The 26871-nt window shown below is 34.2% G+C and overlaps 1 protein-coding gene and 1 long non-coding RNA gene across 4 annotated transcripts in view; both read left to right on the top strand.

The window, feature by feature from the left end:
* LOC142221562 (poly [ADP-ribose] polymerase-like) overlaps positions 1–26871 on the top strand; it is a 130144-nt gene that overhangs the window by 58757 nt on the left and 44516 nt on the right. For 2 of the 3 annotated variants that reach the window (XM_075291308.1, XM_075291311.1), the window contains exon 4: positions 14355–14891. In XM_075291308.1, the coding sequence (XP_075147423.1) occupies positions 14355–14891 (537 nt within the window). Of the gene's footprint in view, positions 1–14354; positions 14892–25290; positions 26825–26871 lie in introns of those variants that run through there. The other variant, XM_075291309.1, reaches the window with a different exon arrangement.
* Positions 12072–12861, top strand: LOC142221565 (uncharacterized). Its single transcript, XR_012718125.1, has 3 exons — positions 12072–12390; positions 12497–12590; positions 12649–12861. It is a non-coding gene; the product is annotated as an uncharacterized LOC142221565 (long non-coding RNA).

Raw genomic sequence — 26871 nt, forward strand, 5'->3', positions numbered from 1 at the left:
GTGATTGCTCCGACAAACATTTCTATTTTCCCCCTTTTTTCATGATTTCTTAATTTTTTTCCGTCGTAACGTATACGTAAAAAATAATGAAGAAGAAGAAGTAAGTAAACCATTACTGTAGAAACTCCATCTATGGCTTCGAGTGTTTTGGATTACATATCAATGCTCAATGTTTTGGGTAAAATGAAAATTCTAGAAAAATTATGGAAGTGAATTCTAAAAAATAGAAGAAAATTCTAGAAAAATATTGGAAGAAAGGTTTGACAAAAATTCCGGAAGGATGGACGAAAATTCAAGAAAAATTGATGTAGAATTCTCATTAAAAAAAAGTTCAAGAAATTTCTGAAAACATGGAGAAACGTGTGGACCAGATAGAAAACTAAATTGGCGAATTTTGTAAGAAATTTCCTTCCATGGATGATGAAAAGTTTCTACACATTGAAAATAATGTCAGAGGTGGGCCAGTGCGCGAGGGCTCAAAAACCAAACCTCCTGTATTCGATGGCTCAACTTCATTTGATGTATTCAAATTTCAATTCTAAATGGTTGCTTATAGAAATTTGTGGAATGACGATGAAAAAGTAATTGAACTTTTCTTGACATTGAAGGGTAATGCCGTCGATGTGATACAAAGCATTCCCTTTGCTTCTAGAAATAATTATAATGAAGTAATAGCGGCACTACAACGCAAGTACGGTGGATACACAAACAAGGCATCTTCAGAATGTAATTGAGAGGAAGAATCCCGAAATCAAATGAAACCCTTAAAGATTTCGCAACAGAAGCTGAGCGTTTAGTGCTAGTTCTGCGGGCCACGTGCTGGCTCCCACAGATGATGGCCCCACAATCTCCATAGCAATACTTTAAAAGAAAAATAACAATTTAACTATTGCGGGTAGTACTAATGGCGAGAAGTGTACTTTGACGTTGGATACTGGCGCATCAAAGTCTATCATTAGATCGGATTTAGTAAAAGGAAAAGTTACACCACTGATTGGAGTCAGACTACACACAGGCTACAGGGGAACCCGAATATGAAGCATCGTATAATGACCTGGTGCGATACCGAAATGCCGGCCATCGTGCGCTACGGTGACGATACACCTATCAGACGTTTAACAACGTGCCAGCCAGTGCACTATGGGCGGAAATCGCAAAACAGCGGAAAAAAGTCAAATTTTCAAAATGAAAAATTATTGGATGTTCCAATTGAAATTACTTTAGAACATCTTGGAAAGTACTAATCGAAACTTAATTTAAAACCTGGCAACCCTGTTAAAGGAAAAAAAGCTGCCAATGTTTACAAAAATTTTTGCAGATTACGTGTAGGAGAGCAAAGGAGAGCAAAAATTGAAAAATTTCGTGCTTAATTTTTTTTTCGCAGTAAAAGTGAATAAAGAAAACTTTTAAATGTGGATTCTAAGAGGAGGATTAGTAGTTAAAAATGTTGTAAACACTTTAAAAAATGTTTGATTTTGAACTTGAATTTGTCGATTCAATAGTGCTGTTTTTTTTGTGAAAATTTTAGTACATACGTATATTTGCGAGCAATAGAACTAGAGTTGTTAACGGTTGTTAATAAAAATTTTTGCTTGTTATTGTTCGTCTGCCCAAACTTACCCATACTAAAATAAATGTACTTTTTCCAGAAATAGTGAAGATACAAATATCGAATTCTCATTTTGGATGAAAAACAAAAAAGATAAATGTTAACCTCAACTCCGGCCCTGTGCAGCCTGATTGCATTAGCAAAACATAGATTTTGTCTGCGTATCATTGTTATTGTTTTGTCCATCAACATATTTTTCTAGCTGGATGCATTTCTAAAAATATTTTCAAGTGCAAACATACATACACCTATGCACATACATACTGCAATTGTTTAGCCGTCGTCTGCTATCTTTACTTTCTGGAAAAGTTAAATATCACATAAAACGCACGAACATAATAATTATAATAAAAGGAACACAAATAATTATATTAAAATGAAGTGTGAAATCCACAACAGAACCAAAATAAGGGTCCTATGGCCAAAATTGGGATATCGGGCGATACATATATATGGGAGCTATATCTAAATCTAAACCGATTTTGATGATTTTTTGCAGGTATTGTTAGAACTATAGAAGACTACATTCTGCCAAATTTGGAAGATCGGTTAATAAATAAGGGTTTTATAGTTAAATTCGGGAAAATGGGGCTATATATATGCGAGCTATAACTAAATCTGAACGGAATTTGATGAAATTTAGCACACTTACTATAAAAAATTACTTTTTGTTAAATTTGAAGACAATCGTGTAGTAAATAAGCGCAGTATGATCTCATTTGTCGAAATCGGATGATACTTATATATGGGGGCCAATTTCCAATTTTTTCCAAATTCAACAAATTCCTTTTACCAAGAAAACACGTTGTACTAAATTTTATCAACATCGGGTAATAATTGTCAGCGGAATCCTGCAAACAACAAACACTGACGGACGGAATTATAATTAGATTCCGAAGGAAGTGATTTTGATGGCTAATATTTGTTAAATCTTAATAAAATTATTTAATAAAATGACAACCGGTTTATACTATAAGTTCTGGGAATAAGACGCTTTCTTAATAAGAAAAATAAGCAAGTATAAATTTAACTCCATATATGAGTATATTCTATAGTATTCCAAGTGGAATTACAATTTCGACCCCTCTATAGTAACGCATCTGGAATAAGGGGTCCCTTTTTGTTGGTAACATTTGATTCTGATAAGAAATATCGATATTCTCCAAACATGGTAGATTGATTAGATTGATTATAAATAATTGTTGCCGCAAATTTTCAATTTCCGCCCATAGTGCAGTGTTAATACCACCGAATGCCGAAGCAATAATATGGGTTCCCATAAATGGAGATTGTGAAGTTGGAAAATTGTAGGTGGCTGGGCCAGCAGATAATAAGAACAACAACATCTTGAAACAAAAAATTCCCGGTATACCTTTCCCGGGATTTTGCCATATTTTTGCTCCTGCTTTTCCAAGATTTTTTTCACTGTATTTTATATGAAATATATATACTACAAAAAAGATTTTTAGTACCGTTGGGTTAATTGCGACTTAGTAGTGAGGAATACGAGTATATAAAATCTTTTTTTGCTTTGGTTAATAATAAAGAAACTAAGAACTAAAAAAAAATTAAGTAAAAGCTTTGAATTTCTTTCGAAATTGTATTTTACTATATCATTTGTCAGTATGCAATACTTTGTCTGACATGCATAGAGTTTGGGTCCTAGTCCAAATTATTACGGGCTCCCAATACCCCTGCCAACATTTTTTGAATTTGGGGGCGCTTCTGAGAATCCCCAGTACGTCGAAAACAATCATATACGATATCAAAACTCGTCGGAAAAGCGCCGTCACTATTGAGAAGTTGTACCACGCCAAGTTACTACAAAAAGGTTTCGCATGAGTGCAATTATTAGGTGCCTTTATAGATCAATTTAGAACGACGCCAATAAGAGACCCTCCAAACAATCAGAAAAAGCACATTTTAAGATAGTGGTAAAAGAATCATTGTGGTCGAGTAAAACACGTTTGTTTAGATATTTATTAATTTGATTAATTATTTACAAATTCGTAAAAATATAACATTTATACCACTATCACATCACATTTAACATTATTTTTTGCATTAATGATGAGGTAGAGTTACAAGTAGCGAGTTACATGTTGCAGCGTCTATCAGCCAGTGCTTTTATTCGATGGAGGCAGCGTGTCTGTAAAATATTTGAAAAACAATCACTTTATTCCATTTGGAAAATCAAAAATTGTTCACCAATATACCTTTCACAATTTTAAGCGTAAAATCTATGTTTTCAGAACTTTATTTTCATTTTTATTTAAATAAAATATAACAAGCTGGTTGCGCTTGGCGTTTCACAAAAAATAAAATGGCTTTTGTAAAACTAGTGATGTCAAAATACATGTATGAAGTAAATTTTGTACTTTATGATATGCTGCCCCCCATCACAGTATGATGGTTGTAGTGACATTTACGAGTCTGTGGTAGCGATGAAGATGAAATGGAACTTTGAAATGCTGGCAGGGTACTTTTAAATAAAGGTTTATCTTCATGAGTTATAGTTAGTGATACCTCAATGTGTGGTGTAAGCTACTCTTTAACATATCCTTATATGAATACCAATTAGATTTAAGATAAAGTAACCGATTGAAAGAGTACCTTGTTCTTGCTGTAACAAGTTTCTTTAAGTCTTGGTATTCCTTTCTCGGTCCTTTCATCGATCAGCGTTCAACCAAACCAGTTGTAATAAACAAGTACTCAAAAGAACCGTTGTGTTTTATTTGTAATATAACCTAACCTTGGAGGTTAACAGCACATGGTGGCAGCGGTAAAACTAAATAAATAGAATTAAAGGAGAGTGAAAGATGCCGAGTCAAGAAGAAACTCGAAAAATGACGTTTTTGTGGCGAATATTGCTCCTCCAGAATCTTTTAATTTTTCATGCCCAGAAGGTTGGGCCAAATGGCGAAAAAGATTTGAGCGGTACATAAATGTATCAGGCCAGATGACCAAACCAGAAGCTGAGCAGATTGACTTGCTTTTTTATGTGATGGGTGACAAGAGTGAAGAAATTTTGCTGCAACTGGGATCAACACCAACAACACTACGGGCTGCGCTCAACAATTTTGACAAATATTTTAACCCCAAGAAAAACATGATATTTGAGCGGTTTAAGTTTAACTCCCGTGTACAAGGCCAAGGTGAATCCGTCGATAGCTTCATAACTGATCTTCATGCATTGGCAGAAAATTGTGACTACGGAGCCTTGAAAGAAGGCCTAATCAGGGACCGAATTGTGGTGGGAATGTTAAACACGAAAGTGAGTGAGCAAATGCAGCTGAAGCCGGACTTAACTCTCAAAATTGCAATAGTTACAGCACGGCAAGCAGAGATCCAGATAAAGCAGACGAAGATTATGAAAGACGACAAACATGTTTTCAATATCCAAAAATGGATACATGGCAGCAGCAAGGTTAAGGACAACCAGCGTATACAAAAACCGATAACTGATGGCAGTGGAAAATATTATAAACTGAAAAAGGTAAATGTAGCTATTGTGGTTATAAAGCGCGTGATAGAAAGTTTTGCCCAGCTAAAGATAAGAACTGTAACTTATGTAATCTACGTGGACATTTTTCAAGTGTGTGTAAAAGAAAATCCGAAAAGGAAACCCGATCCTTTAAAACTAGCAAAATAAATGCAATTAATCTTGAAAGTAGCGAAAGTGATTGTGACGGAAATTATGAGCATGCTCAGTTTATGATAGGAACGGTTAAAAGTTCAATATTTGAGAAGTCGGGTTCAAAGTCGTGGTTTGTAGTGTGCAAGATTCCTGAATTAGAAACCGAATTGAATTTTCTAATAGATACCGGCGCAGATTGTGTCTGTATTCCAAAAAATCTTATTGCGGAAAGTAGTAAATTAATCATGTCGGAAATTAATGCAACATTGAATGGGCCGGATGGATCATCGCTAAAGGTATTGGGTGTAGTGAGGGCTACTATAGTTTATAATGATAGGTTGTGTACGAATGAAATCTACGTTGTTGAAGGTTTACGTACACTAATTTTGGGTCGAGCTGCTATAGTGCAATTAGGGATTTTGCAACCGCCGAGATGTGAAAATTATAACATTACAGAAAATAAGGAGGCGTGTTCGAGAATTGTGGAAAGGTTTCCTAGGTTGTTCCGTGAAATAGGTGAGTTTAAAGGGGAAATCAATATAAAATTGAAGGAAAATGCAGTTCCTTTTGTGCAGTCTATCCCCAGAAGAGTACCCATACCATTGTTGCCGAAACTAAAGAAGAAGATAGATCGATTAGTTGGTTTGGACATTATTGAACGTATGGAAGAGGTGACAGTTTGGGTAAGTCCAATAGTGGTGGTACCAAAGACAAACGATGAGATACGACTTTGCGTGGACTACACGCAACTTAAGCAGTCATGAGGCCATATTATCCAATGCCAAAAATAGAGCATACATTGGCAAATATAAAAGATTCCAAATATTTTTCCAAAATTGATGCAAATATGGGTTTTTACCAGATTAAACTTAGTCGTGATAGTCAACTACTTACTTGTTTTATTTGCCCTTTTGGACGATTTATTTTCAAAAGATTGCCATTTGGCATCTCATGTGCTCCTGAATATTTCGTATTAAGATTTAACAAGATACTTGAAGGTGTAGATAATTGTATCACACATATGGATGTTATCCTTGTTTTCGGGAAGGACCGTTTTGAACATGATGCTGCACTTGAAAAAGTTTTGCAATGTTTGGATAGGGAAGGTGTGACTATTAACAAGGATAAGTCTTGTTTCGGTGTTGAGGAGGTTACATATTTGGGTTGTGTTCTGTCTGTAAAGGGAATATCTGTCGATCCAGATAGGATACAGGCAATTGTCGAGTACCCAAGGCCGGCAAACAAGACAGAAGTACAGCGCTTTCTCGGCATGGTGAATTTTGTTGCAAAATTTATAACAAATAGATCCAAAATACTCTGGGGCCTATCAATATTTTAACAGGCAATGTCGATTTTGTTTGGGACGAAATTCAGGAAAAGGCTTTTTTGGAAATAAAGAGGAGTTTGACAGAAACACCAATTTTGGCGTTTTACGACCCGGCAAGTAGAATAATTATTAGCTCAGATGCATCATGTTTTGGTATAGGAGCATGCCTATTCCAGGAAGGTGACCAAAATAATAGACAACCAGTGTCATATATTTCTAGAACCATGACGGAGGCAGAAAAACATTATGCACAAATCGAGCGTGAGGCATTAGGTATCACATGGGCTGCGGAGAAATTGTCTGAGTATATAAAAGGAGTTCATGTCATCTTTGAAACCGACCATAAACCGCTGGTTCAAATATTACAATCGAAGAATCTCGATTCGTTGACACCGAGACTGCAGCGCTTTAGAATGCGGCTTATGAGATATGATTACTCGGTGAAATACGTTCCAGGAAAAGATCTGAAAGTGGCTGATGCTTTGTCCCGCAGTCCGGGGCCATGTAGAAACAATGAACCTCCGGCGTTGGAAACGGAGACTTTTGTTCGATTTGTAATTCATAACGTTTCCGTTAGAGACTATTATATAGCAAAGATCATAGATGCCCAGAAAAACGATCCGGTTTGTAAAAGCTTAGTTCAGTATTCTTCGGATGGCTGGCCCAGTCGGGATAAATTGCCATCGTTTTTGTTGCCCTACTACCAGTACCGACATGATATTTCATTTGTAGAGAATTTACTATTAAAGGGAACAAGAATTATTATACCGCCAGAGATGCAAGGAGAAGTAATGGGATATATTCATTCGGGCCATCAGGGTATTACTAAATGTCGTCGACTGGCTCAAACATCAGTCTGGTGGTTAGGTCTTAGCAAACAATTAGAGGAAATTGTTCGTAATTGCTCAAAATGCATACAGGAAAGAAATAATCAGTGTGAGGCGTTTCGATCTGAGGAACTCGCAACTCGGCCAATGGAAAAGATTGGTTTGGACCTTTTTAAATACGACAAGTGGTATCTTATAGTAACCGACTATTATTCGCGATACTTTGAATTGTTCCCTCTTTCGTCCATGACAGAAGATGACATAATATGTAAGGTTAAGGAATTTTTTTCACGTTTCGGTATTTGCACTATATGTAGAAGTGACAATGGTCCACAATTCCAATCAAAGTTTAAGAAATTTGCTAACGAATATTATTTTAAACATATAACAAGTAGCCCCTACTACAGTCAGTCAAATGGAGCCGTTGAGGCCGCGGTTAAAACCGCCAAACAATTATTTAAAAAATCTGACGATATTTACAAGAGCCTTTTGAATATTAGAACAACACCTTTAGCGAATGGATTCTCTCCGGCGGAATTGATGATGGGCCGAAAATTAAAATCATTAGTACCAATGATGCCTCAATTGTGGGAAACTGATAATAAGAAAGTTTTGGAAACGGAAAAGAGAATTAAAAATAATCAAATAAAAAATTATAATAAACGACATAAAGCAAGAGATTTGCAGGAGCTAAAGAAAGGGGATAAGGTATGGATAATAGATTTTAAAAAAATACGGTACAATTTTGAAAAAATTAGATGAACCACGATCGTACCTCGTTGAATCCGAAAGAGATAAATATAGAAGAAATAGAAAACATTTAGTTTTCTCTCCAAATCATAAAACAGAGCATTTCCATAATTCCGAGAAACTCTATAATCCAAATGAAGACTATGTAATAGAAGAAAGAGTTATTGGTAACCGTAATCTAGATAATCCACACAATACTACGGAAAATTGGACGTCTTTTTCACATGATGTTGGGTCTTCAGCCCGACCATCTAGACAACGTAATGCACCTATGTGGATGCAAGATTATGTATGTGAATAGAATTTATTGTTCAGAAGAGCCTTATGTACAAGAAGGGAACAAAAACGATGTATAACCATATAACTAACTATTCAAATAAACTAGTTAAAACTGAATTTGAAATGTATATCCACAGTTAAAAAAAAATTAAAAGATTCTGTATTGGAAATATATATAATTTAATAGGTTATGACAAAATGTACTACATTAATTTTTGTAAGGCTATTATATCTCAAAAAGGGGGATGTGGTGTAAGCTACCCTTTAACATATCCTTATATGAATACCAATTAGATTTAAGATAAAGTAACCGATTGAAAGAGTACCTTGTTCTTGCTGTAACAAGTTTTTTAAAGTCTTGGTATTCCTTTCTCGGTCTCTTTCATCGATTAGCGTTCAACCAAACCAGTTGTAATAAACAAGTACTGAAAAGAACCGTTGTGTTTTATTTGTAATATAACCTAACCTTGGAGGTTAACAGCACACAATGAACCCGCATTTACATGGACTATTAGACTAAGTGAGCCCTTAAGGTGGAATTTCATACCATGCGGTCATGCGTGCGTACGTTATATGCTATTGTCAAAAAAGTTAAAATGTGGGAAGTACTATTGTTTGAGTTACACGACAAAAGTAACGCATAAAGTTTACGAACTTTTAACTCGTCGGGGCGTTGACAACATTAAACGAAATGTATACAATCAAGAAACGAAAAACAATCTAAAATATAGTTAGATTGTATACTTAAAAAAGTACGTGGAATATAAAAACACAATAAAAGGCGTAGAGGCAGGGAATGTAATCAGTGGTGTAATTCAATGGTGTTCCGACACATGGTGGGTAACTCAATTGAAAAATCGTATTCGTCAACGCATTCGAATACAACGTACACTGAAAAAACAGTGAACCCACCAGGAAGAAAACATTTAGTTAATTTTAGAAAATTTGTAATATTTTTAGAAAATTTTAACTAAACAGTATTACAAACGCTGACATCACGCCGATATCACAAAAATAAGTAAATATTTTTTGAGAAAATTTATTAGACATAATTATTTTTTTTACTTGTTAAAGAAAATTTTATAGTTTCAAAGAAAAAATTGGAGTTCAAAATTGCAAGAATGTCTTTAGTGACATACGAAGTTCATCGTGGACGAATTTGTAGTAAAATTTGCAAATTTAAAGAAATATTGACATATTTGGTGAGAAGTACGAATTTAGTAAAACATTTTACTTCATTTGTGTATAATTTTTCCCGTTTTTTTAGTTAATTTAACTAACGTACGCAAAAAATTATTAGAGTAAACGAAACTTTCTCCATATATAATAATTCCATGAACTAAACCAAAGGTAAATTGGCTTTAGTGAAATAGAGAGTTCACTTTTTTGTGTATGTAATTCCACCTTTATAAACGACACTTTCGTAATTATAAATTTTCAAAATATTTGAATAATTATTGCAAAGAAGTAATTATGACATATGGAAATGACATCCTTTATGATAACATCTACACGGATGAAAAAGACTGTTTTTCATATGTTTGGCTATAAACATTATATGTTTGGAACACAAATTTTTAAACACAATATTTTTGAGTGCAAGTATATAATGTTCATAAACTAGCATAACATGTTTACATATATGTTAATATGTTAGAACATATTATGTTTGGGACATAAAATGTTTGTAAATATAATATGCTTGGATGCAAACATATATTAATTTAGAAATAGCCTATAAACATATATGTGTTTAGTAGCTTGGAGCGCTATTTAACAGGGAGCGATATTGAATTAAGTTGGTGGTTGTTGCTTGTTATTACAAAATTAACATTTTATTTTTCCTTGGGCAATTGATCAGATACTTCTTTGATCCTTACAAACTGTGTGGTCCGCTGTTCGAATCCCCGTCCGGCAAAAGGTAAAATTAAAATAAAAAAAATCATACAATTGAATAATTTCTTCTACAATGTTTGTATTACAGAAAAAGGAGCTAAGAACTAAAAAATCTCGTGGAAGTGAGAAAGATGTGGGGGACTATACAATTGGGCAGAAACAAATTTTTGAGCATTCAGGTAGAAAACCTATGTTGTTAGCACCTATATTACCTGTTTATTTTCATAATTCGTTATGATTGTAAATATATAAATAAATAAATAAAATTTTGAGCACAATATTGTTTGGGAGAATTTTTGTTAAGCATATAATATTTTTGGGTGCAAAATGCTTCCAAACATATTATATGGTCACATAATAACATATTGTTTTTTGGAAGACAACATTATTGAATTTGGATGCAAAAATACAAAATGTTTGGAACTTAGACTACCCAAACATATATTGTTTAGACCAATATGCTTTCAAACATATTATATATTGGAAGAGATCAAACATATAAATGTTTGGGCAATACCCAAAAATATATATGATTGAAGCAAAATATGTTTGGGAGTATATGTTACAGAAGCGATTTTTTGTGAGCGTGTAGTTTTAGAGTCAATTTTGAACAATTTCATAGTTTTTGAGTAATATCAACAATCCAAACTAATTTTCATGTCGTCATTACAACTGACTCCGTTTTACGAGCGTGTTACCGAGATGCTTTTTTAATAACACAACAATTTTTTGATTGTACAAAAAACCCCATCTTGTAATCCTTTGACATGAATGAAATCTCTACTGAGACTGTCCTAACCATTGTAAAATTTTCTTTACAAATATTGCAAAATATTTCGGTTTGGATAATTCATCTGTCTGATGTAAGGTTTTCAAATGAAATAGATGCTTTGGTTTCCACATATTCCCTTAGAATATACTGCTTTGGCTATTTTTAATTTTTCATTCCATATCAAAGGAAGTTTTTCTTCGAGCGGGATCCCGGGAGAAAAAATCCCGCTTTCCCGGGAATGGAAAAAGTCCGGGACAAAGAAGACTCTAATGAAGAGGGATTTATACCAGTCCGAGTTTTGAACAGCGAGGAAACATCTAGAAGGTTAAGTCGAGGCTTGGACACGTCATCGATCGCACACTGAGATAAATATAGCCAAGCGATTTTTTAAACACTTAATTGAATTTCGAAACGGATTCAATTAGTATGATAATTGATTCAATTATTAAATGATTAATTGAATCATTTATCCGAATAAAAACCATTTAAAAATGGTTGATATTTGTTAAGTTTCCAATTAAAAAATTAATTGATTCAATCAAAAGTTAATTGATTTTTAATCAATTCGGAAACATTTCCAATTCACAAACGTGATTGAAAATTTTTCCGTTCCCAATTAAACATTTAATAGGTTCAATTAACTTTGTGATTGAAATTGAATAGTTTTCAGCGCTGGAGAGTGTTCAAAATAAATATCTTTTGAACATGAATGCGATAACGGCGACAATAAAAATATCTTAGAACTGGTCCCTATCATTAGATGGAGATTAGGGACGCTTTTGTTTATAAAATCATAAAATCATTGTTCTAGCTGATAAGAGCGCATGTGCGTGGGATCTTAATGTAACAAAGTAGATAAGAGATAGCTGTGTCCGACGATCAGTTGGTCTGATGCACAGGCCGTTTGTAAGTGTATATAAGGAAGATTATTTTTGTAAATAAATTAGTATCAAAAGAGTACTCGCCTAGTTTGGTAATTATCCAAACAAAGAGAAAGAGCGAAACGAGAACAAGAGAATGAGTAAAAAAACGTAGATCAGTAGTGGAAGTAACTCGTAATGAATGGTTGAGATTTTATGTTTCGCGTAAATTGAAAAATTTACCAACATGTTTGGAGATATTCTGTCTGCTCCGTTCGAAATGTGTCAATAAATATTCTGAACACAAATCATACAAATTTATTGAAATAAACAGAGTGTGCAACAACCATATGCGACTTGGTTCTGGAAAAATATGTGACAGAGCATTTGTTATTTGTGGTATAAAAAGTGGACCAATCTACGCTTATTAAGGGTAAGCAATTGTGAAATTTTAATACCATTTTCCATTGAAGCCTGTATATATTAAACAGTCTAAAATTATATATTTTTTAATAAAATTTAAAATGTATTTCTTTTAGTGAACATTTTTATTTTGTCAATTTGGTCCATCAACTCATTCGATCATTTTAATCAAAAATAATTTTGTGTGCCGAATATTCTTCCAATCATAAGGTGGGTTATTGTGTTTTAAAATTGTAAATCTTTTTCTCATGCCTAATTTTCTTAAAAGCAAGGAAAAAGCGTTGGAAGACTCACCTTCTTCAAGTTATAAAGTAGCTTTGGCAAACGAAGATCCAGTTTTGTCTTAACAACATGCCTTTTTCAGTTCGAAACCCGAGCAGATAAAAAGCCTAGCATTATAAACCATATGTAGTGGTAAAAATGTATTTCGTTTGTATATAAAAATATCAACACATCGCAATAAATTTGTATAAAAAAATAAGTATATTCCATTTTAGTTTTTATTTTCAGAAATTGCAAAATATTTCCAACCATAAATATAATACGAAATATTACATTGCTTTGGCATTTTTTGATTGATTTCTGATTGCTGAAAAATTTAACAAACTATTTCAATATGTGGAAAGGAATTGCTACTAAAAATTAGACTTGTCGTGTTGTGTTTTCAAGAAAAATATAAACTTGCTGGAACTAAGAACTTTTTATTTTATGCAGGTAATGTTTAACAAACTTAAAAATTAATTAGCAAATTAAGCAAAAGTGGTTCTTATTCTGTTAATGATAATAATGAGCCTACAGACTTCTCATTTATTGGGCATTTAGAAGGATCTACATATTACAAGGAACATGTTGATATGGTTATTAGATAAGGAAACTAATGACTTATATAATTTATTTTCCCCCTTTAGTTTTATTTATCAAAATGTATGTGTTATTGTTAGAAAACAAAAAACAAATAGGAAGACACAAATTCTTTTGTTGTTAGCATAATTTACAAAAATAAAATATTGAATACTTTTGTAAGAACCCCATATTTTCTTTTATTAAAAAAAAAAAAAAAAAACTTAAACTTTGGGTGAGCACTATATTAATATTTTAATTGAAATTTATTCCCAATAAATAATTCTTTAATTGAATCAATCTAATAGATTGATTGTTTTTTGTCGCGAAATTAATTACAATTTTAAAAACAGTATTTTTTAATTGAAACACACTCACAGAAAAAAGTCTGCTAAAAACAGCAGTCGATGTCTGCTGTTATATTTTTGTACTTCAGGGCCTAATGAACAACAATTTATAAAATGTTTAGGTTATAAATTTTTCCCCAAAGCAGAACCAAGAACCAAAAGTAGTTTTTGGTATATTTTTGCACTGTAATATACTTACAAGCTCCTAAATACGATTAGAAAATATTTTGTTTGCTGTTATGCCTCAATTCGATAAATATTCAGATTTTTTGTCAAATACTATAGATATTCATAAAATATTGTTTTAATTATGTTAGGATAGCTCCTAAGTTGAAATTTTTATTTGTTTTAGCCAAAATAAAACATGTTTTAGTGTAATCGAGGTTCAAAAATAGCAGGAAATGTTTGCTATTTGAGCAAACAGTGACTGCTGTCCCTTTTTCAGCAGACTTTCTGCTGTTTTAGCAGACTTTTCTGCTGTCCCTACTAACAAATTCCTTTGGGTGCAGTTAAAAAAATTCTGAAAATCGTTTTGGCTTTCAATCAAAATGGGTGATTGATACTATCATCTTTGTGATTGAAGTCATTTCAATTTAAAAAATAATTGAATCCACGTTTTTCGTGATTGAAATTGAAACAAATTTTTGTGTGTAGGAAGCGGGCTGCCAGACTGTTACATATAGATAAACTCAGTACTGAAATAATTTTAACTGTATATATCGATATCGGTAGCAAATATATTGTATTGCTTTCTATTATAATTACGAAACTCATTTGTTTTTTATAGTGCTATAAAGGCAGAAAATGCACCCGTCGCAAAAAAAACAAAGTTAGAAAAACTCGATTTTGAGGAAGCAGTCATGGAAAAAGAACTTCTGAAAACAGTGAAAGAGCAAATGAAAAAATTTCACAATTTTCGCGATCTTGTTAAGGGAGAAATGTCCAAGAAAGACATGCTAGAATTATTGATAGACAATAACTTGGAACCTGTTACTGGAGATTCAGAAAAACTTTTAGATCAACTAGCTGATCTCTTGACATTTGGGGCTATAATTCCCTGTGAAGTTTGCAATGGGCACCAGATTTTATTCCAGAAATCAGCTTATGTATGCAATGGCGACTTGACCGAATGGACCAAATGTGCAAAAACTGTAAGGGAGCCCAAACGAAACCCATGTAAAATTTCACCGGCTTTAAAAAGTCAATATAAATTTCTGAAACATGTAAGCAGAACACCAGAGATACGAGCGATACGCTATATACCGCCGAGTACATCTACAATAAGCAAATCTGTCAGTGTAAAAACTGGCGACGAAATCGACGGGTAAGTGCATTATATTTATTTGTATGTTAATATATATTTCTGTATAACACAGTCGCCGACTGCGAAACACATCATATCTTGAGGTTCGAATCTTGCCGAGACGCCCCATTTTATAATCATTTTTAATGTTTTTCCTTGATGAGGAAATTGATTTTTATACCCTTCACCACCACTGTGGTACAGGGTATAATAAGTTTGTGCATTTGTATGTAACGCCAACCCATCGTTTAGTATACCGATCGTCTTAGAAGTAAATTCTGAGTCGATTTTTGTAAACTTGTGTTCAAAGTACAGCTCGCAGTTTAAGTCCGATCGTCGTCAAATTTGGCACAGAGTCTAACTTTGGCTCAAAGACAATCGCTATTGATTTTGAACAAAATCGGTTCAGATTTAGATATAGCTGTCATATATATTTATCACCGATCTAGTCTTAATTGCCATATTTTGAACGTATTTTCTTAAAATTTCGCATAGCCAAATAGTTTGGGGTTCTCGAGAAATATGCAAAATATCATCTAAATAGCTGCCATATATATCTTTCGTCCGATTAACACTTATGTGACATCAAAAGCCAGAGTTTTACTCTGATTTGCTTAAAAATTTGCACAAGGAGTACGTTTAATAGTATCGTTAATTATGCCAAATTTGATTGAAATCCGTTCAGAGTTAGATATAGCTCATATGAACACGGATGCCAAAGTTATACTCCGATTTAAGTGACATTTTATAGAGATAGCAGAACTATTAGAACTATTCCCCAGAGTTGGGGAAATATGGTAAAGGGTGATTTGTTAAGAGCTTGATAACTTTAAAAAAAAAAAAACGCATAAAATTTGCAAAATCTCATCGGTTCTTTATTTGAAACGTTAGATTGGTCCATGACATTTACTTTTTGAAGATAATTTCATTTAAATGTTGACCGCGGCTGCGTCTTAGGTGGTCCATTCGGAAAGTCCAATTTTGGGCAACTTTTTCGAGCATTTCGGCCGGAATAGCCCGAATTTCTTCGGAAATGTTGTCTTCCAAAGCTGGAATAGTTGCTGGCTTATTTCTGTAGACTTTAGACTTGACGTAGCCCCACAAAAAATAGTCTAAAGGCGTCAAATCGCATGATCTTGGTGGCCAACTTACCGGTCCATTTCTTGAGATGAATTGTTCTCCGAAGTTTTCCCTCAAAATGGCCATAGAATCGCGAGCTGTGTGGCATGTAGCGCCATCTTGTTGAAACCACATGTCAACCAAGTTCAGTTCTTCCATTTTTGGCAACAAAAAGTTTGTTAGCATCGAACGATAGCGATCGCCATTCACCGTAACGTTGCGTCCAACAGCATCTTTGAAAAAATACGGTCCAATGATTCCACCAGCGTACAAACCACACCAAACAGTGCATTTTTCGGGATGCATGGGCAGTTCTTGAACGGCTTCTGGTTGCTCTTCACTCCAAATGCGGCAATTTTGCTTATTTACGTAGCCATTCAACCAGAAATGAGCCTCATCGAACAAAATTTGTCGATAAAAAAGCGGATTTTCTGCCACTGATTTTGGTAATAAAATTCAATGATTTGCAAGCGTTGCTCGTTAGTAAGTCTATTCATGATGAAATGTCAAAGCATACTGAGCATCTTTCTCTTTGACACCATGTCTGAAATCCCACGTGATCTGTCAAATACTAATGCATGAAAATCCTAACCTCAAAAGAATCACCCTTTAGAATGTTTCATATTAGAGACCCAATTTCAAAGGGACTTTCCTCCAATTGACTCGGTAGTTTTACGATCCTAATTTATAAAGACCAATATATCTGCCTCCAGTAATTGGTAAGATATTCGAAAAACTCTTTTGCAGTAGACAGGAATCATTTATTGTCTCAAGAAATATAATACCGGACCATCAATTTGGATTCCGGAAAAAGCACTGGATTATCGAACAAGTTCATAGAGTCGCCGATAATATTGAAAAGGCCTTCGAAAATAAAACAAGTATGCACCGCTGTATTCTTGGACATTTCCATAGCCTTTGATGGAGTATGACAGGTTGGTCCTCCTAAAGCTCAACAGTTTTTATTGTGAGATTCTTAGCTCATACCTGAGTAATCGAGTCATGATAATGAACTCACTAAAGTATATCCAAATATTTAGGAGTTCCGCAAGGCAGTATACTTGGACCTATGCTGTATCTACTACACACATACGATATGCCAGTTAGCGAAGATTGTTTCATTGGAACATTTAATAATGACACAGTTTTAATGTCAACTGGAAAAAATACAGATATATTTCCTACCTAACTTCCGGGCATCTTTAAATAAGTTACACACACCAATTGAAAAAGAAACTGGGAACTAAAGCTCAGCAGTACCAAATCTGTTCAAGAAATAGGTAATGAACAAGTGCCTTTTTCAAACTCAGCCATATATCTTGGTTTTACACTGGATTCAAAATTCAATTGGAAAATTCATATAGAAAAAAGTGTGAAGAACTAAATATTAATTAAGCTGGTTAATCGGAAAAACTCCAGTCCTCCACAGATAATAAGCTCTTAATATATAAACAAGCATTAATACCAATATGGCTATATGGCATCTAAACATGGGGATGAGCGGCAAACAGTTCCATCGAAAAATACCAAGGTTTTAAAACAAAGTGATAAGAAGTGCAGTAAACGCTTCATGGTATGTCCGAAATAGTGGCCTCCACCGAGACTTAAAAATGAACACAACAAATATGAAATCTCTAGATTTGCAGACAAACTTCTTATCCATCTACAGAACCATACAAATCGCGAATCCCGTAATTAACTCAAAACTTCAAATCAACCTAGAAGATTGCGCCGTTTCAAACCACAATATTTATTAACTCGCTTTAATATATGAAAGCCTCAATTCCAATTAAAATTTGTACAACAATAATTGTCCTAGTTTTACTATATGAGTCCTAGGATATTTTAATTTCTATAAAACTTCTGATGTTGTTGGCAATGCAGATCAGTGTCATCGCTAATCAGCTGTTCGTATCCTTTTTTACTCCTATTTATTTCTTTTTATCTTTAAACTAGCAAACTCGGCCGTTTTGCTAGCTTCATTTTCCGTAACATTTCGTTTGGTGATTAAAAGATAAAGAAACATTGTTAAATTTGTTTTATATTTGAAAAAGAAAAATTTTATGTGACATTGAAGTGCTCTTTGGTAAACCACATTTGCAAGTTATGTGGTGGATAATTTACAACATCATCTGGAGTTGTTACGGAATCAACGGATTTGTATTTGTAAATCGCCAGGAATTTTTGATTGAATGGTGAAATTCAGTGCGAGTACATCATTATTTTTTGCCGCAAGAATTGCTCGTTGACTTAACCAAGCATAATTCTGATAATTCTCACTAATATTTAGGAAAACATTTTCGATAAGAGCTAATTGATTGTTTTTGATTGATTGATTGAATTCATTTATTTCAGTATTGTAAATACTATAAATATTAACAAATTTTTAACAAAGTGAACTAATATTATTATTTCTTATATAATTAATACAAAGTTTTTTAAATAAATGCTCATTCTCCTCATTTTTTTATATAAATGGGTAGCCTGTTGTATAATTGAAGGCCTTTGTAAAAAAGAGATCTCTGAGAAGCTGATGTATTTACGCGTTGTAACCTAAAGTCTCCTATATTTCTGAGGTTATATGGTTGCACATCTCCAACATATCGCAATCTTTCTGTGAGATAATCTGGTGCTTCGCCATTGTTCATTTTCCGAATAAGTTTAATTGTATTGAAAGTTAGTCTTTGTTTTATATTAAGCCATTTTAGAGTGCATAGCGTAGTATCTATTGCTGTATATCTATTGCATTTTAGTATTTGTTAGTTTGATGGTTGAAAAAGAACTGCGATATTTATTCAAATTTCTTATTACATATCTTCTTACATTAGTGATATAATATAACGAATATTGGTTACTTATATGAATATACTATTCAAATACTTTTAACACCTTCCCTGAATAACATATTCATATGATAAATTATAAATCAAAAATGATTTCAATCCAGATTCCAAAATAAATTCTTTAAACCCTTCGACCCTAAAGTTGCCTGTGGGTAACTTTTTGTGTTTTGAGACTCACTGTCAGCGTTGTTTTTGTTTTTGTTCATAAGACTGTAACGGTATCGAAAGCTACAAGTGTTTTCTTCAAGTTGAATGAAAAATCAGCTAATTTGGTTGTCAATAAGCAAAAAAAAAAATTCATTAATACGCACGTACCTCCAGAAAAAAATATTTGCGAATTTAAAAAAAGGTTTTTATACATGTGACTTTTTTCAAAAATTACAACTAAAATGTTGAAAGTTTTTATTAAATCTATTGTAGTACATGTCAAATAAAATATTTCTGGAAGTGAAATCTTAGAATTGCATAAAAACAACAGATGAGAAATTTTTAAAATTGAAAAGTTGCCTGTGGGCAACTTTGGGCAATTGTGGTAGTAAAATTACATATTTTTGAACATAAGGCCTGGAGAAAAAAGGTTTTAAAAACAATGATTTTGAAAAAATTTTGAACTTTAATTGGGATGTCCCAGTGACGAGAAATGCGGCGATGATGTGGAAAACATATCTGCAGTGCAGTGGGGAATTTGGAAGGAATCGTAAAAAGGGAGGAAGCCACTTCTTGGCAACATACTAGTGGATTAGCACGAATATTGACGCTTTATAATACTTTGGTTTTTTACACCGCCAGTTAAATTGACATGGGTTAAAAACAAAAAAAAAAAATAAAACATTTTCGTGAGTCACGCGTGATTCACACGAAGCCGTGAATGAAATTTAAACGAAATCTCGTGAATATGCGTGAACGGGATTAAAGAAAAATGTGTGGCGCTTGAGCGTGAGTAAAAATCAAATTGTGTTCGTGATTGTGAGTGAGTAAACTTTCTCCGAAATCACGCTCCCGATAAAAATTTACTTTCACGACCCAACCCACCCTCACGATCCAACTCACGCTCAAGATAAAATTCACGTTAACGATAAAATTCATGTTCACGATAAAATTCACACTCACGGTAAAACAGACACAAAAAGTCACAATCACGAACAAATTCACGTTCACGATTAAATTCAAGCTCACCGATTTTAATCACCCTTACTATTTCACGCTTAAGATTTCAATAGCGTGAGTCACGAGAAATTTCGTTTATTACCAGAATTTTATTGAGCCATGAAAATTGTCGTGTTCCGAAAATATTCGTGACTCACGAGATTTGTCGTGAATTACGAAAAACATAAACGTTGTTCATGTGTGATCGTGCGCGGGTATGACTTTTCATTTCGTGAATTCATTTTGTGACCGTGAATTCCCACCCACATGGCGTGCGTGAGTACAAATATTTCTTCGTGAATGTGTTTGAGCGTGATTGAAATTCCACTCACGCGCGCATCTAAGTATATATTTACCGTAAAATAACAAAAAACTTAACAAAAATTCAATAAAACGTAATACGTCTATCATTACAAAACAAACTATTTTGTAGTCACAATTGCCCAAAGTTGCCCACAGGCAACTTTCTCTACCGCTTAAACGAATGGGCGTGGTGACCCGAAATTTTGGCTAGACGCTTCTTAAATGACTTCAACATGATTAAAAGTAAAAAAAATTTTAGCGATACCTATAAAAATTCGGGGTCGAAAGGGTTAAGCTTATCCGAACTAATAGCCTTAGTGAGATAATTAGCTACCATATTTTTAGTATCTAAATACTTCAAAATTATTCTTTTGGATTCTAACATTTCCTTTACAAACTTTACTTTGAGATCAACATGTTTTGTTCTATTAGAAAATGAATTATTCTGCGCTATAAGAATAGCGCTCTTATTGTCACAGTACAGTATTACGGGTTCAAGTTGTGTCGACGTCAAGTCTCGCTGCAAACGTTGAAGCCATATGCACTCTTGCATAGCTTTTGCCATCGCCATATACTCTGCCTCTGTCGACGATAGCGCCACTGTTTTCTGTCGTTTCGTACACCAAGAAATAGCTCCACCTTGTAGAGAAAACAAGTAGCATGTTGTAGAACGTCTATCATCGATGTTGCTAGCCCAATCAGCATCACAAAAACCAACGAGATTGTTTGGCGCAGGTCCGTACACAATGCCTTTATCCAAGGTACCCTTCAGGTATCGCATCACCCTTTTTGCTGCAGTCCAGTGACCTTTTCCTGGATTTGAATTGAATCGACTAAGAGTATTAACAGCAAAACTAATATCGGGTCGTGTAATTTGAGCGACGAACAAAAGACTTCCCACAGCTTGCATATACGGGACATTCTCGATTTTTTCTCAGCTTCATCGGATGGAGACATTTCCGAGGAAATCTTTTGACCAATATCCATTGGTGTTGCCACAGCTTTGCAGTCATTCATATTAAAACGGTTTAATATTTCTTCTATGTATTTTGTCTGGTCAATTTTAATAGTTCCAATTTCTTTGTCGTAGGTTATTCTCATACCCAGCACAGAAAAGGCTTCGCCTAGATCTTTCATCTTGAAATTTGATGCCAATTCTTCCTTTACACGTTCGAGCATATCAACGTCATTACAAAATATTAAAACGTCATCCACATAAATGGCTACATATAACATTTTGTCGTCGACCACACAATGGTACACACACTGGCCAACTTCACTTCGCTGCAGGCCAAACTTTAACAGTACGTCGTTCAGCTTCTTGTTCCAAACGCGACTTGATTGCTTTAAACCATACAGGGATTTCTTTAAGGCACAAACTTTACCACTGCCATCATCAAAACCTTGTGGTTGTCTCATGAAGATCTCTTCTTCTAGGTCGCCGTTTAAGAAGGCCGTCACTGCATCAAGTTGATGTATAAGAAGTTTGTGTTTCGCCGCAAGAGCGAAATGGAAATGCAAGGATGTGTAGCGAACTACAGGTGCGAAAGTATCTTCGTAGTCCACTCCTTTTGATTGACAACAACCCTTTATTACAAGTCTTGCTTTGTGACAAACCTCATCGCCATTGGCATCAACTTTAGTTTTGTACACCCACTTACAATCGATGGCTCGTTTTCCTTTTGGCAGATCGGTCAAGTACCACGTTTCATTGGTTTTAAGTGAATCCATTTCCGAAATCATTGCCGCCTTCCATACATCGGCCTGTGTTGATGAAACGGCTTCGATGTAGTTTTCTGGGACGACGTTCCAAATTTGACCGTTTGTTTCGGTGACGCATAAATTATACCTTCGAGGCGGTCTTGTCGCAATTCTTTCCGAACGTCTTGTTGGCTGGTTGTTGTTATATGTTCCATCATTGTCGCTTTCATCAGTGCCACTATTTCCAAGTGCGTCTTCAAAACTCTCGTCTTCTTCGAAACCAATAAAATCGTCTTCGCCTTGAAGACTTGACAATTCAACACTATTTCCATCCCCTGAATTGTCATTTGGTTTTTCATCGATAATGTCGACTACGGGAGAGATTGGATTAGAATTTTCTTGTTCAAAGATACGTACCTGGTTTATGTCTTCTATAAAGACCACATCTCGACCTGTGACAATTTTCTTGGTAATTGGATCTTGCAACCTGTACGCCTTACTTTCGCTGCTATATCCCATAAAAATATATTCCTTGGATTTAGCTTCCAGCTTATTTCGTTTCTGTTTTGGTATGTGTACGAAAACTCTGCTTAAATTTGGCTTTCTACCAGACCACATCTCTTCAGGACTACTCTCGTTACCTCGGCATGGTACATGATTTATTAAATAGGCTGAAGTCATTGCACTTCCGCCCAGTATACTTCATTTAAACCGGCATCTAACAACATGCACCGTACTCGTTCCATAATAGTGCGGTTTATGTTCTGGCGTATATGGTGCTGTTTTTTGATGACGTATACCGGAGTCCTCCAGAAATTTTTCAAAAATTTTGCCCGTGTATTCTGTGCCATTATCTGTTCGAAAATTTTTTATTTTGGCATTGCATTGTTGTTCGGCAAATTTTTTGATCTTTTTAAATTCTTCGAAAACATCTGATCTTCGCTTGATAGGCACAACAAACACTTTTCGTGAATAGTCATCGACGAAAGTTAGTAAAAAACAGTTTCCAGAAAATGATTTTGTCCTCAGTGGACCCATGACATCAAAATGGACAACTTCTTGTAAAGTTTCAGCACGATGGCCCCTCTCCGGGAACGATGAACGTGTTTGTTTTCCCTTAAATACATACTACACATTTTTGGCCTAAATTTCCATCTCCACATTGCACACCGTCGGAGGTTTTTATAGCTTTTCTCAAGTTTCTTCGCAAAAGTGCCCGAATCTTCTATGCCACAATTCAAAATTACTTTTCGCCACCATTGCATTTTCATTGTTTACATCAACAACACAGTCTAGTTTATAGAGATTGTCAACAACTTTTGCCGTAGCAAGTATTTCACCACCTTCGTTGTATATTTCACACTTGTCCTCTTCGAAAACAACTCTATTGCCTTTCAATGTCAGCTGACGAACAGAAAGTAAATTGACCGCCATTTGTGGAACATATTCAACGTCTCTTATGAATGCATTTGTCTTTTTTTATCTGACTGCAAAACCACACTTACATCTCCAGAACATTCGATCGGCATTTTCTTATTGTTTGCAATGACAACATGTCTCTCAGCTACTCTCTTAGAATTTCGCAATATGTTCTTGGTATTTGTCATGGTTGATGTGGCTCCTGATTCTATGAACCATTCGTGTATGTTGTTGTGACGTTCGCCGGTAAAGAAAGAAGTTGAAAACAAAGATGGTACTAACGAACTTTTCCCATCTCCGTTATTCTTCTTCGAACTGTTCATTGTTTTCTTTGTCTTTTGTGGACAATCTTTAGCAATATGCCCTTCTTTTTTACACGCATAGCACTTAAATTTGCAGAGATACCGTTTCTTACTAGAAACCAAAGCCGTCTCGTCTGCTTTTGGACAATCAAATTTTGCGTCTTGTAAAAGCAAATTCTTTACAATGTCAACGCTTAATTTGGATTTTGAATTTTTCACCGCCATAACAAGAGGTGTAAATTCATCGGGCAACCCCGCCAGCATTAGTGATGCAACCAGTTCATCATCCAATATTAAGCCTGATTGTTGTACTTTCAGTGACATCATTATGATTTGGCTCACGTACTCCTGTACATTTTCAAAATCTGACAATTTCATTTGAACCAAGTGCGTGAGAAGTCCAACTTTTCGGGTGAGACCGGTATCCTCAAAAGCCTTCATGAGTGCGTCCCAAGCATTTTTAGCTGTCTTCGCATTGGCAATATGTGCAAAATTTGTTGGCTCGATCATGAGAGTTATTTCAGCAAGTGCCCTCTCATCTATAGCCTTTTGCTCTGCACCTCCCTTTGGGCCGTCTGCCACAATGCTCCAACAATTCTTTAACACCAAATAAGATTTGGCATGCCGCTTCCAGATGCCAAAATTTTCTCTACCTCGTAATTTATCGAATGGGAAAGATAAATTACTTGAAGCCATCTTATAGAATTGTTTCTCGCGGAAATTTAACAAATTACGTTCTTTTTCTTTTAAAGGTGAGTATTAAGTTCGAGTTTAGCCGATAAAATAGCTAAAGTGAAAACTAAATCAGTAAAAAAAACGCCATAAAATTATACATATTTGTTGCAAATTTTATTATAGCTTGATGGGGATTTGCCCAAAGCAAATTTTCACAAATTTTGTATTCCTTAAAATTGATTATTAAAGAAAAGTAATCGTGAAAAAATGACTATTTTAGCGGCTAAACTCGATCTTAATACCCACCTTAACAGTTTATAAAACTAAATTTCACGCACGCGTGGCCTGGGCCCATAACCTGTTAGTTTGATGGTTGAAAAAGAACTGCGATATTTATTCAAATTTCTTATTACATATCTTCTTACATTAGTGATATAATATAACGAATATTGGTTACTTATATGAATATACTATTCAAATACTTTTAACAGTATTGCTTTCATCGCTTTGTTTTGCAGTTTTTGCATTCTTTCTATTTGTGTTTCCGTGCAACATGTATATAAAATTGTTGAACCGTATTCGAAATGTGGTTTGATTATCGTATTGTACACATTTATTGAAGTTAACGTGTTTATATTATTTCTTATTCTCTTAAAGAAGCCAATTTTCTTACTAATTTTTTACAAATGTAGTCAATATGTTCGTTCAGGTTTAATTTATAGTCAATTACGAAGCCAAGGTATTTTATTTGTGTCACTTTTTCTATTTCTTTCCCATTTATCTCAAAATTATAGTCACTACTTGTATTCAATTCCATTATCTTTGTTTTGCTCTCATTTAATTTTCATTTGTTCATCATTAACCATATATTTATACGCTGCATGTCATCGTATACTTTGTTCCTACTTTCAGAATCCGAATTTCCTTCAGCGAAGATTAAAGTATCGTCCGCATACATCACAATTTCACATTCGTTCAACATTTTCGGCATATCGTTGATGTAGATTATAAATAGAAGTGCTCCGAGTATGGATCCTTGCGGTACACCAAAATTATTATGCATTTTCCAGATCTAGAGTCGTTTATTTTCCTAAATTGTTCTCTATTAGAGAGATATGATTTGAACCATCGCAGTTCTTTATCTCTAATATCATACATATAAAGTTTATCTATCATAATTTCCCGGTCTATTGTTTCGTAAGCTCTTTTGAAGTCTAAAAATATCGCAGTTAGTCTCGTGTTTTTCGGTTTGTTTTTCCATTTATTTATTACATAATTTACAGTCGTTTCACATGAATTTTTTTTCTAAATCCAGATTGGTATTTCGATAGAATGCCATTATTCTCTATAAACTCTTCCAGTTGCAATTTTACAACTTTTTCTAGAACTTTCACAAATGTTCTTAGGGTTTTAATTGGCCAAAACTCTTCACACTTCTTCGTGTTTTTTACTTTCTCAATCGGAGTTATCATCGTCTCTTTCAAGCAATTTGGAAATATGCCATCCTCGAGTGATTTATTTATAATTTTGAGCAGACTTTTCCCACATATTGACCATGTATCAATAATTAATTTGGTATCAATGTTATCATAGTCGAGTTTGTTCTTCATATGAATGGGCTAAAAAGCCCATTCATATCAATTGCTCGAAATTTGAATTCCTGATCGAAATAATTTACATTGTTAAAATATTGCACATTTTGTATAGAGTCTCTTATATCGTTTACACTAAAAAGATTACTTATTTGATCATTGTTCTCATATTCTATATCACTAAAGATCACAGATTTTATTACATTTCGTCGTTTTTTCATCACAAGATCTTTTATACTTTTCCACATGGTCTTCTGGTCCTTGGCTCGTGTTATTTGTTGGTTTACATATGCGTTTCTTGCATTACTTATAGCTAGCTTGTATCTATTTGGAAAAGCAATAAAATTTTCCCACGCTTGTGTCGTATCCAAATATTTGGCTCTTCTATGCGCGTCGTTCTTCTCATATTTTAGAGTTTTTAACTCGTCGGTATACCATTTCTGATGTGAGCAGTTTTCTGTTACAATTTTCTTATTCATACATTTGGATACTGAAATGCAGTGTAGTGTGCCCATCACCATTTATTGTAATTTACCAAATATTGTCAACATACATTTGTTTTGGTTCTTTCGCGTACATTTTTGTTTTGTTTTGTTGCGCTGGTCAGTAACATAATTTTATGACCGAATTTTTTTTGATATTTGATTCCGTTCTTAAGTAGCTCAATAAATTCAAGTTACATTATTGCAACAGAACCATCGCAAGCGTATGCTGACAAGCAAATGTAAACAATATTTAGATTATTAGTGGTAAGTTATGGAGTGGACTCTAGGTCCAACCCAAATCATAGATTAAGACATTTTTGTATAAAAAACGAAAGAATTAAATAAAAATCAATCAGTATTCTACTCTAATTGGTAGTATTCATTTCCATTTCGCATTGGCGCTTTTGAGTGCCGCG

This window comes from Haematobia irritans, chromosome 1 (genome assembly GCF_050003625.1).
Source record: "Haematobia irritans isolate KBUSLIRL chromosome 1, ASM5000362v1, whole genome shotgun sequence".
Taxonomy (NCBI): Eukaryota; Metazoa; Arthropoda; class Insecta; order Diptera; family Muscidae; genus Haematobia; species Haematobia irritans.